At 61.0% G+C, this 17814-nt stretch overlaps 6 protein-coding genes across 6 annotated transcripts; 2 read left to right on the top strand and 4 right to left on the bottom strand.

The window, feature by feature from the left end:
- Positions 1-2436: 2436 nt before the first annotated feature.
- HRG_08337 (leucine zipper domain-containing protein) lies at positions 2437-2751 on the bottom strand (the record flags this gene model as incomplete). Its single annotated transcript, XM_044866808.1, has 1 exon — positions 2437-2751. One exon carries the CDS (start codon positions 2749-2751, stop codon positions 2437-2439), a length of 315 nt encoding a protein of 104 aa, XP_044717695.1.
- Positions 2752-3891: 1140 nt separating this feature from the next.
- HRG_08336 (permease for cytosine/purines, uracil, thiamine, allantoin) lies at positions 3892-5526 on the bottom strand (the record flags this gene model as incomplete). The annotated part of the gene is made up of 4 exons (XM_044866807.1): positions 3892-4585; positions 4636-5037; positions 5089-5256; positions 5306-5526. The coding sequence occupies 4 exons, from the start codon at positions 5524-5526 to the stop codon at positions 3892-3894; spliced, it is 1485 nt and encodes a 494-aa protein (XP_044717694.1).
- Positions 5527-6314: 788 nt separating this feature from the next.
- Positions 6315-9256, bottom strand: HRG_08335 (helicase; the record flags this gene model as incomplete). Its single annotated transcript, XM_044866806.1, has 4 exons — positions 6315-7571; positions 7626-8330; positions 8381-8833; positions 8951-9256. The coding sequence occupies 4 exons, from the start codon at positions 9254-9256 to the stop codon at positions 6315-6317; spliced, it is 2721 nt and encodes a 906-aa protein (XP_044717693.1).
- A 217-nt stretch (positions 9257-9473) lies between these two features.
- HRG_08334 (ribosomal proteins 50S-L15, 50S-L18e, 60S-L27A domain-containing protein) lies at positions 9474-10294 on the top strand (the record flags this gene model as incomplete). The annotated part of the gene is made up of 4 exons (XM_044866805.1): positions 9474-9505; positions 9670-9778; positions 9837-9926; positions 10076-10294. The coding sequence occupies 4 exons, from the start codon at positions 9474-9476 to the stop codon at positions 10292-10294; spliced, it is 450 nt and encodes a 149-aa protein (XP_044717692.1).
- A 476-nt stretch (positions 10295-10770) lies between these two features.
- Positions 10771-12290, bottom strand: HRG_08333 (kinase; the record flags this gene model as incomplete). The annotated part of the gene is made up of 3 exons (XM_044866804.1): positions 10771-11894; positions 11942-12051; positions 12112-12290. The coding sequence occupies 3 exons, from the start codon at positions 12288-12290 to the stop codon at positions 10771-10773; spliced, it is 1413 nt and encodes a 470-aa protein (XP_044717691.1).
- A 611-nt stretch (positions 12291-12901) lies between these two features.
- Positions 12902-16704, top strand: HRG_08332 (non-SMC mitotic condensation complex subunit 1, n-term domain-containing protein; the record flags this gene model as incomplete). Its single annotated transcript, XM_044866803.1, has 5 exons — positions 12902-13134; positions 13189-13694; positions 13749-14014; positions 14065-16452; positions 16534-16704. The coding sequence occupies 5 exons, from the start codon at positions 12902-12904 to the stop codon at positions 16702-16704; spliced, it is 3564 nt and encodes a 1187-aa protein (XP_044717690.1).
- Between the last annotated feature and the right edge of the window lie 1110 nt (positions 16705-17814).

The following is a 17814-nucleotide window of genomic DNA, read 5'->3' as shown; positions in this document are numbered from 1 at the left end:
GCGAATCGGCAACGGGGGAGGTCAGCAAGGGCCAAGACTGGGGAGGCCAGATGACGGTCGCCGGTGGCTCTGGCAGATGATGACGCTTCGACATGGCCGCTCAAGGTACTTTTAACTATCCCAAGGTAAGCAGGTGACTGGGACAAGAGGCCCTCCATCTTGGATGGTGCCGACTGCGACACGCGGGCTGACAGGGCGACGAGACGAGCGGAAGAGTGGGCGCCGGCTAGTTGGTCGTTGGCTTGTTTACCAACGACTTGGCGAGATGTAATCGTGAATTTGTAGTCCAGCCAAGTTCTGCGTTCCAGTCAGCCGTGAAGACGGGTGTCTAGCATGGGCACGTGGAGTCTATTATATGCGAGTGCGTATCCCGAGACATGGACCGAGCCTCGCTCCCTCGCTCGGCTTGAACAAGTCTTACCGCCCCGACTAAATGTAGGACCGCTCCGGCTAGAGAGACCTGTCTTATCTTATACCCTCACCCAAGAATAGAGTGGCCAATGTGTGTACTCTTGTTCACTGTCCCTCGCTCCCCTTTGCCATGGTTTGCCTCGCTCGCTGTTGAAGACTTCTGGCCTGCCGATAATACGGACACGCGCCCGCGCCGTGTCTTTGGCACACGTCCACGACTCCTCCTCCTTGTTCAGGCGCATCACGGTAGTTGGCATGGGCTTGAGCACCGATTCCATGCACCCCGCATGCTTTTCCCCGATGGCGCAGGCCAAAGCCTGGACTCAGCCACGCGCACACACGGCAAGACCGCCATCCCCATGATGATGTCAGTCAAGGCTGACGGGTGGGTGGGTGGCTTGTGCGTGTGCGTGTGCGTGTGCGTGTGCGTGTGCGTGTGCGTGTGCAGTGCAGCGCCTCTCTATTCTCAAGTAGCGTCCCCGGCGCCTTGGAGATGGGTTTGGACCATGGCAGCTGGCTCGACGCGCCGCACGCGTCAGCACTCGCTGCCCACGGAAAAGTGGTGACAGTTCCGAGCAGCAGCAGCGTCAAGGATCCGCCACGGTCGTTCCAATTTTCCCATTTCCCCCCAGCGCCCGCACGCCCGCTCGCCCATTCGGTACCCTCCTCGCGGAGTTTGACTGCGAATCTGCCAAAGCGGCCACGCAGCACCGTCCATCCTTGAACTCACACCATGCGGCCCCGCCTGGAGGAGTGAGCCAGGCTAGTCTCACCAGCACACCCCTCCCTCCGAGGCCCCTCGGTATGTCCGTTGGGCCCGCGGGCGTCTAACCTCGCGCCCGCTGCCGGGCCAAACCTTGGGCTTGCCCGTGCGTCAGCCTCTCCAGCGGCGGCAGCTGCCGGGTCTGGATCGTTGCACCAGGCACGTGTAACTGCGCTGCTGGAAAAGACTTGGTAAACCCCAAAGTCGGGTGTTTCTCGGGGCGCGGAAGGCGGGGACGGGCCGGCGGAATCACGGGATCCGGTGTACCGCTGCGGCCCCACATCGGTCGCGGCCGTCCCTTCCCGCCGACCGAAGGCCCGGGTGACATGCCCTACAGAAGAGCCCAGCCTGATACCTGTTCCGTGGCACAGGGGAATGACAGGGCGTCGTGCACTCGGGTGGTTGCGGAAATGACTCATACTGGCTCATTGCACCCGGCTTGGCGTGTCTGACGTCCGAATACGTGACACTTGCTCGACCGTCGCACAGAATGAACGACGAAAGCACGGGTGTAGAGGAGAGTCCAGGTTCAAGTCGGGCCAACCTTTTCAAGCGAATGGGAGTGACAGCTCATGATTTCTTCACGTCGCAAAAAAAGGAATTGAAGCGGCGGCACCGCCCGTCACTTCTCGCAGCATAGGCCCGTGGGCGGACGGCGCACGCTGCTGCGTCAGGATGATTCATTCTCGCTTACGGTTCTTTGGGAGGAAGATCGCTTGGTGTGACACGAATGATGATGCATCATGAGTCGACGAATGAACAGTGATGCCTCCCCTGGCACGGGGCGTGCAGACGAGGGTGCCAACGGTATATATATGACTGAATGCTTCGCCCTGTAGCAGCTTCATCGATTGAACAGTAGAGCACAAGCAGCACGAAGCAAACATGAATCGCATCTGTGCAAACGCGCGTGAAATGTGTGAGTTCCTCGCCCCCTTTATCGAGAGGAGCGGCAGCGGCACGGGGAAACAGACATTGCCCAGAAGGCACTCTGCGGTGATGACGAGCAAGGAACGACATCATACCCATGAGATATTATTCCAAGCTACCAAAGGAAGAGATCGACATCGTCTGAGCAGTTTCGGTCACTTCACCTCCGCTCACCGCATATATGCCCCTTCTTCATGTTGCGAGGACAAAGACCTCGGGCTAACGACGCAAATGTTGACTCGTTGCGCAGCACTACAAATGAAAGAAACGTGATGAGAAACCAGGTGCGTTTTTTCCTTTGTACAAGCAATCGTCCACCCAAGCTCCATCGACTACCTATGCGCCAGCATCTCCCGCAGCGCCTCGACCTCGGCCTCTCGCCGCGCCAGCCGAAGCCGCAGCTCGTCGCGCTCGCCTGTCACCTCGCCCAGCGCGCGCTCCAGTTCCGCGATGCGGTCGAGGCGCCGCTGGCGGTACTTGCGTGCGGCCAGGGTGTTGCGCCGGCGCCTGGCGGCCGCGTCGTCGCCGTCTGGGGTGCGGGCGGGTGAGCCGCCAAGGACGGGGACTCGAGGGCTGGGGGTTGTGTTCTGCCGCCGCCGGGGACTATGCGCGGGGCGGGCAAGCTCCGTGCTGGACGAGGGGGGCATGACTGTTGGGGTTGAGGATGGCTCGGGCGCCGTGTACGACACAAGGGGAGGGGGTGCTGTAAGAATGGCATCGGGGGCGGTATTGGTGATTTGTTCGGTCCTTTCTTGGGCGCTGGCAGTCTCTTCTTGGACCGAGACAATATGGCCATGGCTTTGTTGACCATGGCGCAGGACATCTTCTGGAGACACTTGCGGTGAGCAGACGATCCTGAATCAGACATAAAAACACATTCACTTCAATGCCGCCAGAGATAAACATACCCATCAACCCCAAGCCAACACCCCAAGCCCCCAGCCCAAACGTCTCCGGCATCACCACGCCCTCCCCCCCAGGAACCTCAGGATACGAACTGACAGGGTCAGGCAGCCGCGCGGCGGTCGGCCAGTCATCATCGGCATCCGCCACAGATGACCACGGCCACGGCGGTTCACCAGGGGGGCACCGGTTCCTTTCGCTGCTGGGGTCGGAAAAAGGCCAGGCCCAGCTGTGAAGGTGTGATGACGGTTGTTCCCGCGGCGGTGTCCATGGGCTCAGGGTCCTTGCCGCCTCCCCCTGGTTGGCGGAGAGGCGCTGCGACGGGCTGGCTGGGTGATCAGAGGGCTATGGATGCCCCGGTGGTGATTACTTGTTTTTATTCCCCTGGGGCCGTCGAGGGGCAGAGGGGAAAGTAGTGGTGATGGACAACCGGCAATAAGGAGGGATGGGGAGGGATGGGGAGGGACGAAGTGTGAGAGCCCCCCTCCTTTTTATCTGCCAGCACACTCCAGGCTCTGTCACGTTTATTAAACAGTCGAGTCAGGTCATCAAATGGGTGCTGATTCAGTAGAAAGGCATCGCACCTTGATGCCTGTAGCCTTGGGATGCCAACAGGCCCGTAGAGTCAGAACCAAGCTAATAAGAGCCCTGGGGAGATGAGCCGGACCACCTACACGAAGTAGAGGTGAGTCACAGCTACTACCTCTGAGCAGAGTCCTGAATGTGGTTTCGGGTATTCTTTTCCCATTCCACAGCTGGATATACAAGAAACAAACAACCAACATCCCTGCGCGGGTGAGCCGGCTTGGGTTCGGCGTGAGTCACAGCCTGCGTGCGTGCTTCTCCACAACACTCCATAGGTCGACTTACACCCCCCGCCCCCCTCACCGGCCAGTAAAGCGCTTCTCCAGGTGTCGCAAGGGCACATACGTCAGCGCGCTCACGACAAAGGCCACCTCGAAGCCAATGTCGCCCGTCGTCTTGGCAATGGGCCCCGTCCACCACGCCTGGTCCATGCACGGCACCACGAGGCCGAAGCAGACGACGCCCGCGCCGAGGGCCGCCGCGCCGAGGGGCAGGCGGCGTGCCGAGTTCCAGACGGCGTGGTCGTAGGCGTCGTAGCGGCCGCGGCGGAAGACGAGGTGCTCGGCGGCGACGATGCCGACAAAGGCTGCCGACCAGTAGCCGATGAGGGCGACGAAGTTTTCCAGGTTGACTAGGAAGTTGTCGACGGCCGCAATGGCCACGGGGATGACGACGGCCGTCGTGACGATGGAAAAGACGTAGCGCGGCACCCGGGCCAGCCACGGGACCAGCGTCTGGAAGTTGAGCGAGATGGCGTAAAAGGTGCCGCACGTGTTGCCGAGCAGCGACAGCGCCAGCACCACGACGACAAACTTGCCGAAGCCGCCCGCGGGAGCCAGCATGCCGGCGAGGGCGCCGCCGACCAGGTTGCGCCCGTAGCGGTCCTCCCAGTCCGGGTTGTTGGGGATGGCGCGGGCGACGGCGGCCCCCAGCGTCATGAGCAGCACTGTAGGGATGAGGAGGCCCCAGTAGGTGTAGTGAAAGACGCGCGAGCTGGCGGCGGGGGTCAGCAACCGCGCCGTCGTGGGCCGTGGGCGACTCACGATGGGACCTTGGGGTCAAAATAAGTCGTCAGGTCGCTGGCAATGGCGGCCCAGGGGAGCTGGTAGCTGGCGACAATCATGCCAAAGTTGAGCACCTGGCGCGCGGTCGGGGGCTGGTCGGGCTGCGACTGCTTGGCGAGGCCATCGCCGCCGACGCCGGCAGCGATGGCGATGCTGACGAGGGCGGCCACAAAGGCATACGTCTCGAAGATGTGCAGGACAGTGAAGCCGGCAAAGGAGACGAGCAGAGAGAGGAGGGCGATGATGACTATGCCGAGGTTGGGCGTCAGGGTGCCGTCCGAGACGGCCGAGATGCACTGGCCGCCGACGACGCAGATGATGACGGTGAAGCCTGTGAGGGTGGCGAGGTTGAGAAGGACAGGGATGGAGACGAGGTAGCGGCTGGTGACCGTCAGCTGGCTCTCACGACTCGCATCCGAGGGGGCTGCGTACCCGAAACTGTAGCGGGCCTGGATCATCTGCCTCATGCCTGTCTTGGGGCCGAGGATGGCGAGGGCAGCCGGGGCAAGGGTGGAGAGAAGGCAGAAGAAGAGGATGACGAGGGCCGAGTCGCGGAGGCCGAGGCCGTAGAGCGAGGGGCCCAGCATGCCAAAGGTGATGCTGGGGAGCTGTCAGCGGCCGTACGAGGCAGCAGACAGGGATAACTGACCCGAGGATATTTGAATTGATGGAGAACCAGACAGTAAAGATGTTGAAGAAGCGCGTGTGGCGGCGCTCGGCAGGCGGCAGCGGGCGGATGCCATTTTGCTCGACACGGCCCAGGCGCAGGATCCGGTGCAGCAGGCCGGCCGAGGGCGAGGGCGGCGAGTCGACGATGGAGGCGGTGCCGGGGCGCGGCTGGTGAAGCTTGTCGGCGCCGGCCTGAGACATGATGGCGATGACGATGATGAGGATCAAGATCTGACGTTGCGGGTCCTCCGCCGCTGTCGTCTGATGGTGCCCCGTCGCCCCCCGTCTTCTAATTCATCACCATGCCCTGGCTGACGGCGGAACGGACCGAGGGCTGCTGCGGGTGTGCAGCTGCGGGTGTGCCGCTGCGCTCGACAGCGGAGGCTAACCAGGCAGGATGAAGCTGGCGATGAAGGAGGGGGACTGGTGGCATCGACTATATACACACATACAGTAATATGGACGCGCCTCACAGGTACATACCCTGTACCCGGCCGAACCCAGAAGGGTAAAGTCTCCGGGTAAATCAAAAAGTCAAAACCCGGAATTGACGACATGATTAATAGCCCGAGGAGCCTTGAAGGTACCTCGACCGCACGGCAAGTATCACGGGCCGCGCGCACATGGCATGCTGGCGGCTTCAAGTGACCCCGCTGGACACTCTTTCCAGATATCACTACTGCGAGGTACTTGCAGCGTCACGACATGATGGAAGCTTTGGATTCCCTGCCTCAACCAACAGCCCCTGGAGAGTTAAAAGGGATACCTAGCTGGCTACTGCGTGCCTCTAACATTACAGTATAAGAGCTGGTGCCGGGCTCTCCCGGCCTTGGCAACTCTACAACGTCTGACGCGGATAAATAAGACAGTATTGAAGCACCAAATGATTCCGTCTTCAACCCGGGAGGCATGGCTTGACAATTAATTAATTACACCTCAATGCGCCGGGTCATCGACGACACCGACTCAACCACAAAGGCAGTCTTGCTCTAGGCCACGTGTGCCTTGCCGCGGAAAAACTGCCCCAGACCCCCCATCAGCCCGCCCAGCGTGCCCCCGCCGTCTGCCGCCATGGCCGCGCGGATCCACCCCGGCAGCTTGCTCCGCACCCGCTCCGTCCCGTACCGCCGGTCCGCCAGCACAATCGCCGCGTAGTCGCCCCGGTGCCGGATCGCCCGCCCGATGCTCTGGTTGACGGCCCGCATGCACGCGTTTTCGTAAAAGTCGCGCGCCGCCTGCTTGGCCGCGTCGCGCGCCGTCGTCGGACTGGCCGCCAGCGCCGTCGACTCGACATACTCCATCTTGGCCTTCCACTCGGGCGACGCCATGTTCGGGTACGGCATCCCGACCACCACCACGCACCGGCCCAGCCGGTCCGAAAAATTGATGCCCTCGGACATCTTGCCCCCGACCACGCTCAGCAGCACCGCGCCGTTGGCCTTGCCCTCGCCTCCCTCGATGGCCTCTGCGTACTGCTCCAGCACCTCGTCGCTCGACCCCCCCTTGGCCTCGAGAAATATAGACTTGCGCCCCTGTAGCCGCTCCCAGATGGACTGCCCTTTGCGCTGCTGCGGCGCTCGCTGCCACGTGCCCACCACCTCGTCGAGGTACCCGTAGCTCGGGAAGAAGACGACGACCCCGTCGGGCACCACGGCGCAAATGTTGAGAATCGTGAGCCCAAGCTCCGCAATCAGCCCCTTGTCCCCGCGCCGCTGGAAGCTAAACTCAAACGGCGTTCCGCTCGGTCGCGTCCCGGCCAGCGTCCACACACACAGGTTCTCGGCCGGCACCACGTGGTCGCAGCTGAGCGTCGTCAACTTGGTCTCGGCGAGCGACGGAAACAGGTGCTTCTTGTAGTCGTCAAATGGCGACATGGTGCCCCCGGCGAGAAGCACGGCTCGCGCGCTCGACACAATCGACGAAAACGCATGCGTCGGCGATAGCAGCAAGTACGACAGCTGCACGTCCGCCGGCGGGCCCGAGACCTTTTCGTAAAAGAAGCGGCCCTCTGTGCTCGTGTTCGTGAGGGCCACGAGAAACGACACCAGCGTGTGCAGAACTGGCGTGCTCGGCCTCGCAACGCCACATGCGCCCGGCTCCTTTTCACCCTCGACGTGCGCGGCGTAGCTCTCAATCTTGTAGGCCATCTTGGACTCTTGCACAAACTGAATCAGCTCGTACATGTTGATCTGGTCGATGCCCTTGGGCCGCGTCAGATCGCTCGCGGCAACAATGCCACGGTCTTCCTGCTCGAGCCAGTCAGCCACGCCTATCTCGACTGCCCGGTGGTCGCCTCCTACCTTGAGCGTCTTGGCCCCCTCCATCCACTCGGCCAAGCCATCAATCACCCGGCCCAGCCGCCCGACGTTGACGCGATTCTCGCCCTTGAGTCTCTTCCCGAAACGCTTGACATACACTCCCAGCATGCCTCTCGCCCTGCGCAGCTCGCCAAGTTTGACCTCTGCCGCGTGCACGCTGGCCACGGCATCCATGATGTTGTGCGCCTCGTCTATAATCACCACGTTGCCCTCGAGCTTGATCCCCAGCGCGTCGCGGGCCTTCTTCTGGAGCAAAAGGGGGTAAGGGAGAGTGATGATCTCCGCCGCCGGGAGCGCCGTCCGCGAGGCGTAGTACGGACACACGGCGAGGGACTTGCCAAGCTGATATAGGTCCTCAATGTCGGGCGACGTGGCCAATGCCGTGTCGCGGAACTGGTGCGTCTGGCTGAGCAGCGCCTCGCTGGGCGCGTAGGGGCACCTGGCGCCCGACTTGCCATGTTGCAGCTCGGCACAACGGTCGTTGATGGCCTGGACAGACCCGAGCCGCGACACCGAGGGGTTTATGCAGAGCCTCTGCCGAGACGAGAGGGGCAGCAGCTTGACCGCTTCCGACGTCGCTCCCTTTTCCTTGGCTACGGACGGCGGCAGCGAAGAGGGGAACGATGGCCGCCGCAGTTCGGCGATGAACTGCGAGAGCTGCGAGTGGGTTCTCGAGGTATAGTAAATCTACAGCGGTCACTATCTCGTCCTGCAGTCACTCGCGATTCGCCTCGCACCTTGATCCCTTCTTCCATCATGTCCTCCTCGTCCTGGTGCTTCTTTGGCCCTCCGAGGCCGAGCTGCTCCAAAACGGCTCGGGACTCCTTGCTCAGGCCCGAGAGAGCATCTTGAGAGTCTGCCTCGCGGCTCTCCCAGTCGTCGAGGAGCCACTCGGCGTCCTCGTCCACCACTGGCTTGGATGCTCCGGCGGGGGGGTTGTCTCTGCGCTGCCGTTTTCGAGACCGCTCTTCCAGCGACTTTTCCCTGTGCCTGATGGCTTCGAGGCGCTTTTCCCGCTCTTCCCATCTCTGGGCGAGGTCCTCTCTTTTCCGCCGCAGCAATTGCTCTATGAGCCAGGGGGGCTCGTCTTTGTACGCTGCCCCTGCATCTTCCAACGCGGCTTCATGTTTGCGAGACTTGTGATTCCGGAGCCACGTCAACGATGCGCAGATGAGTGACAAAGACTTGCCCTGGTGGTGAAGACGGTCAGTTTGCGCTCTCGAGGGCGCATCATGTGCGATATGCCTGCCGACAGAGCCAAGTAATGCATCGATGCCGCCCTATCGAAAGGGCAACTCTGAACATACTGTGCCCGTCGGGCTCTCTAGAATACCGACCTGCCCCTCGCCCGCCTCCAGCACCTGGTAGGCCGTCTTCATGAACTGCTCCTGGACATGGTACGGCGTGTAGGGATGGTGAAAGTCCAGCTCCTCCAGGCCGCGGGCGGCATCTTGAGGGCCATCATCAGTGGCGTCCATGACTGCGGATGGGCTCAGAGGGACACGTTCCATGGCATGCGCGCCATTGCGGACTCCGACCTGTGCGGACAGCTGCTTGATGACGCCTGTGGCCTTCATTGAGGCGCTCCCCCACATGCGGCCCCAGAAATTCATCGCGTCGAGGCAGTGCAGTCACGTGATCTTCGCGACGTGCACGGGCCAGCAGAAATGCGAATAAAATACAGCTTTAGGGTTGGGTTGCCCTCTCGCCTAGCAATTTTTCCGGGCTCCGAGCAAGCCCCAAGCAAGGTGCGGGCGCAAAACCACCACCACCCACACCTCGTCTTCGACGCAAAACACCGGAAAAGCGACACCACCCCCCGACGTCGCCATGCCTACCCGAACCTCGAAGACCCGCAAGCAGTACGTGCCTTGATATCCTTTGCTCAGGCTGGTCCGCGATGCATAGAGCGATGGGGGACAAGACGGTCGTCAAATCATGCGTCGGGCGTCGCGAGGCCTTACAACCACGCAACAACTCGGCGAGGGACGTTATGGGCTAACGTGTTATTCTTCTCGCTCTGTAGTCGCGGCCACGTCTCCCACGGTCATGGTCGCGTAGGCAAGCACCGCAAGCACCCCGGTGGTCGCGGTCTGGCCGGTGGTCAGCACCACCACCGCACCAACATGGACAAGGTTCGAAAGCCCGAGAGACGAGAGGCTCGAGAGGATCAGAGCTGATGCGTCGCAATAGTACCATCCGGGTTACTTTGGCAAGGTTGGCATGCGGTACTTCCACAAGCAGCAGAACCACTTCTGGAAGCCTGTCATCAACTTGGACAAGGTACACCATCCCCCTCCCTCAATTGCGAGTTTTGCTGGCGGACGGGACGGCCAGGGCAAGAATGGCAAGGGACTCACCGGCCAGCGGATGCCAATTGGAACAATTTGTTGGCAATTACGGCTTGGTGCAACTGCTAAATCTTCACACAGCTCTGGACCCTCGTCCCCACCGAGACCCGGGAAGCCTACATCTCCGGCTCCAAGAAGGACACCGTCCCCGTCCTCGACCTCCTCCCCCTCGGCTACTCCAAAGTCCTCGGCAAGGGCCGGCTCCCCGAAGTCCCCCTGGTCGTGCGTGCGAGGTGGGTGAGCAAGCTGGCGGAGAAGAAGATCAAGGACGCCGGCGGCGTCGTCGAGCTGGTGGCATAGATGAGAGGTCCGTCGGCTGCTGCTGCGGACTGGGAGTCATGGGGGCTTGCTTGCGCTACCGGGACCGGTTTTTTCGCATGTCGGAGATGGGGAAACTCTTGGGCGCCCTCGGCATGCTCCGAATGAATGGTTGGGAACAGGAACCTGGATTGGTCGGTTTCGAGCATTGCATCAGGGACTCTTGAGATGGAGTTTTTTTAACGAATAAAAATCAATTTCCGCCAATCCAGAAGTCGCTCAGCTGGGGATCAACTGGTGCAAGCGTCACTACCCCACAGGGCGTTGCCTGGCAATGGCCAAGTCGGCGTGATCAGTTGGCTGCGTCATTGGTCGCTTACATTTTCCAAGAATGCTCACGTGTATCCATACTATGATCTAGATCAGGCATACGTGGTATCATTGGATGCTGTCAAGGCGCTGGAGCCGACCTATGCTTATAATGTTACATGCAGTAGTACAGGAGTGCGGGTCGAGGTCTACGCCTCCAACATGTCCACCTCGTCCTCGTCGGCCAGCTCTTGGAGCTGGGCAGCGCGCAAAAAGTCGTGCTGCAGCGCCTGCTCGGCCGTGATACGCCGCGACGGGTCGAGCTCCATGCAGCGCTCCAGGAAGCGGACGGCGAGCTTCTCGTCGGCCGTCAGGGGCTTGTCGTCGGTGCGGCAGGTGCTCCAGAGGATAATCTTCTCCATGGTGAAGCCCTGCTGGCCGACGGTGGGGATGTTTGTGTCGAAGACGCAGCCGTGGAGGAGCCCCGCGGCCTTCATGCGCTTGGCGCCGAAGATGGTGGCAATCTCAATCATGGCCTCGACATCGTCGGCCGAGTTGAAAAAGGGGAAGCGCTTGGACAGGATGGTGAGGAGGATAACGCCGACGGACCAGATGTCAATGGCCGTCGTCTGCTCGGTGCACTTGAAGAGCACCTCGGGGGCACGGAAGCCCCTGGTACCGGCGCGGTTGGCGCGGCGCGAGGGCCGCGTGTCCGACTTGGGGTAGCCGGGCTGCGGGGTGGCCGTCGACTGGGCCCAGGTCGAGTTTGACTGGCGCAGCTTGCGGACCTCGCGGGGCTCGTGGCACAGGCACGGCTTGCAGTCGGAGCCCTCGCGCTCGGCCAGGCCAAAGTCGACGAGGACGCCGTGCTGTGTGGCCGGGTCGTAGAGGAAGTTTGTGGGCTTGATGTCGCGATGCAGGATCTTGTTTGCGTGGACACTGCGCAGGGCGGTAAAGAGCGCGCGCAGGTAGATGGCAATGTCCGGGATGGTCATGTCGCGGAAGTAGGAGCGGAAGTCGCCGTGGCGAAAGTAGGGCAGGATGGCGACGACCTGGTCCGTATGGCGAAAGGCGGTGATGAGCGGGCAGACGGACGGGCACTGGCGGAGGTCGTGTAGCAGTTCGAGCTCGTTGAGGATCCGCGCCGGGCTCGACGTGACGTAGATTTTCTTGATGGCGACGTATCGGGGGCGCCGCCGCGGAGAGCGATGGGCATGATGGTGCTTCCCGAGGGGCGGGGGCGTCCACTTGGACGAGCCATCTTGCATGTCCCAGCTGTTGTCGTAGCGGCTGTAGTGAAGATCCTCAGCCTTGAAGACGGTGGAAAAGGTACCTGGAGAGCGTCAGCGGCCGTGTCGGGGAGAGTTTTGGTAGCCGAACCTTCGCCAATGCGCTTGATTAAGCGATATTTTTCCTTGAACCCAGGGTAGTCTCTTTGCAGCCTGTCCATGTCGGCCTGAACGCTGCTCTCGACCCGGTCGTCCTCGGAGCTTTCATTGTCATCAGCCTCTTGGTCGTATGCGTCGTCGTCGTCGTCGTCGTCGACTTGCCCCTGCTGCTCCTCGTCGGCCTCCATCTCTTGTGTCTCGGTTGCCTCGCCTTGGTTGTCGTCGTCGTCGTCAGGCCGCGGCTCCTCGGAACCCGCGGAGGCTGCTTCGTCGTCGGCCATGACGACCGTCTCCTCGGTGCGAGCATCCTCGTGGATCTCAAAGGACTCGGCAGTCGTCATGTTGCGCTGATGCCGCCTCAACGAGCGCCGGGCGAAGACAACAACAGTGGATGGTAGCAGCAAGAGAAACGGTCGTTGACTCCGACCTCGTACCCAGGTATGTTGTGAGCAGGGAATTGCCCGTCAATAAGCGGTGGAGGAGGGCGTGGCTGCAGGGATCCAACGTGCTTGGTCTTGTCATTGTGTGTTCACTCGAACAAAGCCTTTGCTCAATAAAGACGCATTTGGAGGAGAGTATCGGTACATGATACTTGGGGGATCTAGTTGGCATGGATTAGGTATCTGTACATTTGTCGGCCCGGCCTGCTGACGCGCGCCTCTTATTCGCGCCTGGCGGGTGGATGCAGGCGCGTTTTTCCCCTCCAAGCAAGCAAAACAAAAAACATCGGTTGCTGAGGGACCAACCGCCATCCATCGTCCATCAACCTCGCCGGCCGGCATAGCGTCAACCCACCCATTGCGCTCGACGAGGGCCGCACCAGACCTCGGACTGCGCACAAATCTGAACACGCGCTCATCAGCATCGGTGGACGTCTTCCTGCGCCCGAGCCCGTCGAAACCAACGCCCTCCCTCTCGTCGCCTCCTCCGACGAGCGTCGAGTCTGCCCGCCATGGCGACCGTCGACTTCGACATCAACAATGCCCTCAAGCATTACATGTCAGATCCGACAACCATCCCGACTCCCGAAGCCGATGCTGCCCTCTTCGACTGCGAAAATGACGCCGAGGCCCTCACAAACCCCCTCATCAACCCCGTCCTCAACCCCATTGTCGACGCCGTCGCAGACAACCCAGACGCAATCATGCGCTCCGCAAACATGGACTCGCTGCAGTTTCTCCTCAAGTGAGTTGGCCACTCCCATCGCGCTCCTGCTGGGCACACCCTGACCTTGGACAGATACACGTCCTTTCTACCCACGCACGCCCTGAGCAAAATCTTCGACCTAGTCATGAGTGGCCTGAGCGCAGAGACCGACGCCGTCCACAACGACATCGACTCACCAGACGAGCAGGACGCGGTGCCCCATCACAAACAGCTCCTCGAAATCTACGGCTTCCTCCTCCAGTGGACCATTGCCGCCGTCGAGACAAAAGCCGCCGAGAAGTCATCGAGTGCGCCGGCCGCCCGCGGGCGAGGAAAGCCCAAAAAGGGCGTGTCCAAGGATGATTCGTGGGACTCGGCGACGCAGCTCCAGGCGGCTCTTGACACCATGTGCAAGGTGCTGAAGCTGAAGCTGTCCAAGATCTTCTTGACGACCAGCGAGAGGGACACCTTTGTGGGGCTGCTCACTCGCCCAGTCTCCATGATCCTGGAGAGCGAGCAACGCGTCAAGACCACGTCGATTCGCATGCACTGCTTCAAGGTGCTCTGCATAGCCGTCAAGCACCATGGCCATGGATACGGTACGTCGTCGCGCTGGCCGACCATCGCCGGTGGTCGAGGCTAACGGACCACAGCGGCGCAAATCAACGTCATTCAGAATCTCACCTACTTTGAGCACTTGGCCGAGCCCATGGCCGAGTTTCTGCACATCCTGGCCGAAACGTACGACTATCCCCAGCTTGCCGACGAGGTCCTGCGGGAAATCAGCAATAAGGAGTTCAACTCCAACGACACGCGTGGGCCCAAGTCCGTCTCGGCTTTCGTTGCAAAGCTCTCGGAGCTGGCCCCACGGTTGGTGATTAAACAGATGACAATGCTCGCCAAGCAGCTCGATAGCGAGGTGAGATTGACCTGCACAACGAGGAGAGGCCGAGAGCTAACCCGGCGCAGTCGTATACGCTTCGTTGCGCCCTGATCGAGGTTTGCGGCAACATGATTTCGCATCTCAGCAAGCAGGACGAGCGCGGCGAGAACCACAAGTCTCAACTCAACGCCTTCTTCGATGTCCTCGAGGAGCGATTCCTCGACATCAACCCCTACAGCAGATGCCGGACGCTGCAAGTGTACATGAAGCTCTGCGAGCTCGACCAAAAATTCCCCAAGCGCCGACAAAGGGCGGCCGAACTCGCGTGTCGAAGCCTCGAGGACAAGAGCAGCAACGTGCGGCGCAACGCCATCAAGCTGCTGGGTACGCTCATCAAGACGCATCCCTTCACCGTCATGCACGGCGCCCAGCTGTCGCGCAAAGAATGGCAGGCTCGCCACGACAAGGTCGAGGAGGAGCTCAATGCGCTGAAGCCACCGCCGGGGATGCCCGGCTTTGGCGAAGACAAGGCAAACATGACCGTCGACAACGAGCTCCTCGACGACGCGACACAGGTCGGCTCGCCCGAAAAGCCCAAGCCGATGACGGACGACGAAAAGATGGCGGCCATAAAAAAGGCCCAGGAGGAGTCCGCCACGAGCGAGGCCATTGAGAAGCTTACCCTCACGCGGAGGTACTACAACGAGGCTCTCAAGTTCATCGACGTGCTACACGACGCCACGGGCATCGTCTGCCAGCTGCTCGGCTCTCGCAACAAGAGTGAGGTGATTGAGGCGATTGACTACTTTGAAATCGGCGATGCCTACAACATTGAGCAAAACAAAGTCGGTATCCGGCGCATGCTGCGCCTCATCTGGACCAAGGGCAACAGCGACGAGGGCAAGGGCGTCCAGAGCCACCTGATTGAGTGCTACAGACGGCTCTTCTTCGAGGCCCCCGAGACGTTTAGCCCCAACGACGCCGCCAACTACATTGCGCGGAACATGATCAGCCTGACGTTTGGGGCGACGCCGGCGGAGCTCACGTCGCTGGAGCAGCTGCTTGCCACCATGATGAAGGGCGGCATCATCCCCGACAGCGTCATCTCGAAGCTGTGGCAGGTCTATGGCGTGCAGAAGCGGGACATCTCGAGGACCCAGCGGCGCGGGGCCATCATTGTGCTCGGCATGCTCGCCTCGGCAAACCCCGAAATTGTCGTGGGCGAGATTGAAACGATGCTCTGCACCGGCCTCGGCTCCCACGGCCGCAACGACCTGCAGCTGGCCAAGTATACGTGCATTGCGCTCAGGCGCATCAACCCTACCGGTCGCCAGGCAAAGGACTCGGTGGCCAAGTTCTCCCGGTTGCCCAACGACCACGCCGTGTCGGCGCGGCTTGCCGCCATCACAGAGGTGCCGTCTGACAGCAAGGAGTGGTACGGGGTGGCGGAGCAGGCCATCAACGCCATCTACGCAATCTCCAAGCACCCCGACACGCTCTGCTCGGACGTGGTCCGGCGAAAGACGCGCCAGGTGTTTGGCGGCTCCCACGGCCGCCCCCCGTCACGCCCGGGCTCGCGCGACGAGACGCAGGCCGCGCCCTGTGCGCTGGAGCCTACGAGTACGCCCGCGGCCCAGCCGCCCAAGAAGCGCGACAACGCCATTGCCCTGTCACAGCTTCTCTTCATCGTGGGCCACGTCGCCATCAAGCAGATTGTTCATCTCGAGCTGTGTGAGCTCGACTTTAAGCGCAGGAAACAGGACAAGGAGAAGCAGGCGAGTACCAAGACGGATAAGGAAAAGGAGGATGCCGACGAGCTGGACCTCATCGGCGGCACGTCCGAGGACGACTTTACCGAGGCAATGGCCCACATCCGGGAGCGGGAGCTGCTGTACGGGCCGACTTCGCTGCTGGCGCTGTTTGGTCCGCTCGTGTCGGAGATATGCGCCAACAACACAAGCTACGCCGACAAGGGGCTGCAGGGAGCGGCGACGCTGTGCCTGGCAAAGCTCATGTGCGTGTCGGCCGAGTACTGCGAGGCCAACCTGCCGCTGCTCATTACCATCATGGAGCGGTCTCCAGACCCGACGGTGCGGTCCAACGCCGTCATTGCGCTGGGCGACATGGCAGTATGCTTCAACCATCTGATAGACGAGAATACCGATTTTTTGTATCGGCGCCTGGCCGACGACGACGCCTCAGTCAAGCGAACGTGCCTGATGACGCTGACGTTTCTGATCCTGGCCGGGCAGGTCAAGGTCAAGGGCCAGCTGGGCGAGATGGCCAAGTGTCTGGAGGACGAGGACAGGCGGATCGCGGACCTAGCGCGCATGTTCTTTACGGAGCTGAGCACCAAGGACAATGCTGTGTACAACCATTTTGTCGACATGTTCAGCCTGCTCAGCGCCGGGGAGAGGATGGACGAGGAGAGCTTCAGGCGCATTATCCGGTTCCTGCTGGGATTCGTTGAAAAGGTACGCAACCTCCCTCCCAGTCAAGGAGAAGCCGTTTGTCGGGGTCATGTGTGTTTTGCTAACGAGCTATTCCCTGCGCAGGATAAGCATGCCAAGCAGCTGGCGGAGAAGCTGGCGGCGAGGCTGTCGCGGTGCGAGACGGAGCGGCAGTGGAACGACGTGGCGTTTGCGCTGGGGCTGCTGCCGCACAAGAACGAGGATATTGCCAAGACGGTGTCGGAGGGTTTCAAGGTGATTCGGGCGGCTGCGTAAGGGGTCGGAGTCTGTAGGGATGGTCTGCTGGGATGGCGCTGTACGATGATGGCAACGGCTAAAGCAGTGTTTGGGTCGGTGCCGCGAGACGATGATGAGAGATGACGGGTGAACGAACAATGCTTTTTTGCTGGCTTGTTTGCTGTTTAGCTTCGGGGCCAGGTGAAAAGACGCGAAGGCCGTGGAGTAGGGCTGGGCGATGATACCTATTTTAAGGTGTCTGCCTTTGCGAGCTTGTACAATAGGAGCTCGCTGCCGTTTTCGAGTCTGTTACTACGTACGAAAACAACCTCGGGACTAAGTATTACACCACTTGGCAAACCGTTGACTGCGTGTCTCTGATATTTGTTGCCGTGTAATTGATGTCCTTTCCTGTTTAGGCGCTCTAGGGTAGGCTGTGTCGCGGCTGTCGTCACCGGAAAAGAGTCACCTGAACGAGCACGTGCTTTGAGGGGCTTGGGAGCTTGGGCCATGAGTACGTGAGTACATGGAGCTCAGCCCCATGTGATCCGTGCGGGCGCAATCGGACCCTCTCGCTCTGCATGCTGCTGGTTGACGCCTGCCGCTTGCGGGAAGGTACCTACCCACGTACACGAGGTGCAAGGGTACCTGATACAGACAGACGTTACGTACCCGAGCTCTGACTCCTAACAATCGCCCACCAGGTACAAAAAGGCATTCTTGGTCCAGCGCGCCTTCGCATTTCGTTCGCCTGCTGTACCTTTTTTTTGGACCGCCAACGCACCTTGCCTTCTCCACGTCCATCATCCCAACCTCGCCTTTGCCCTGCCTCGAGCAAGACAGAGCACCTACAGCTAGAGCTGCCCTTTGTGCAACGCGCCCGTCCATCCGTCGCCATTTGCTTTGCCTTTATTGGCGCCCGCCGGTTGTCCCCCCCTCTTTTGCGCGCATCGGCCCGTCGTCATCGTCGCCGTCATTGCGATAGCTTCTTGTTGCGACGCCCGCGCTCGCTCACAGAAAACGTCTTCTTCTTCCACCAATTACTACCGCTGCTTCTCGTCGCTCCACTGTCGCTCGACTGCAACAGCAGCAGCTGCAGCTTCTTCCTCGATCGATTGCGCGCGCGCATTCCGCATCCCTCGCGAGGCT

The sequence above is a fragment of the Hirsutella rhossiliensis genome (genome assembly GCF_020360975.1).
Source record: "Hirsutella rhossiliensis strain HR02 chromosome Unknown scaffold00010, whole genome shotgun sequence".
Lineage (NCBI taxonomy): Eukaryota > Fungi > Ascomycota > Sordariomycetes > Hypocreales > Ophiocordycipitaceae > Hirsutella > Hirsutella rhossiliensis.
Note: the sequence above shows the minus strand (reverse complement) of the source record. Positions and strands in the feature narration are given on the sequence as shown.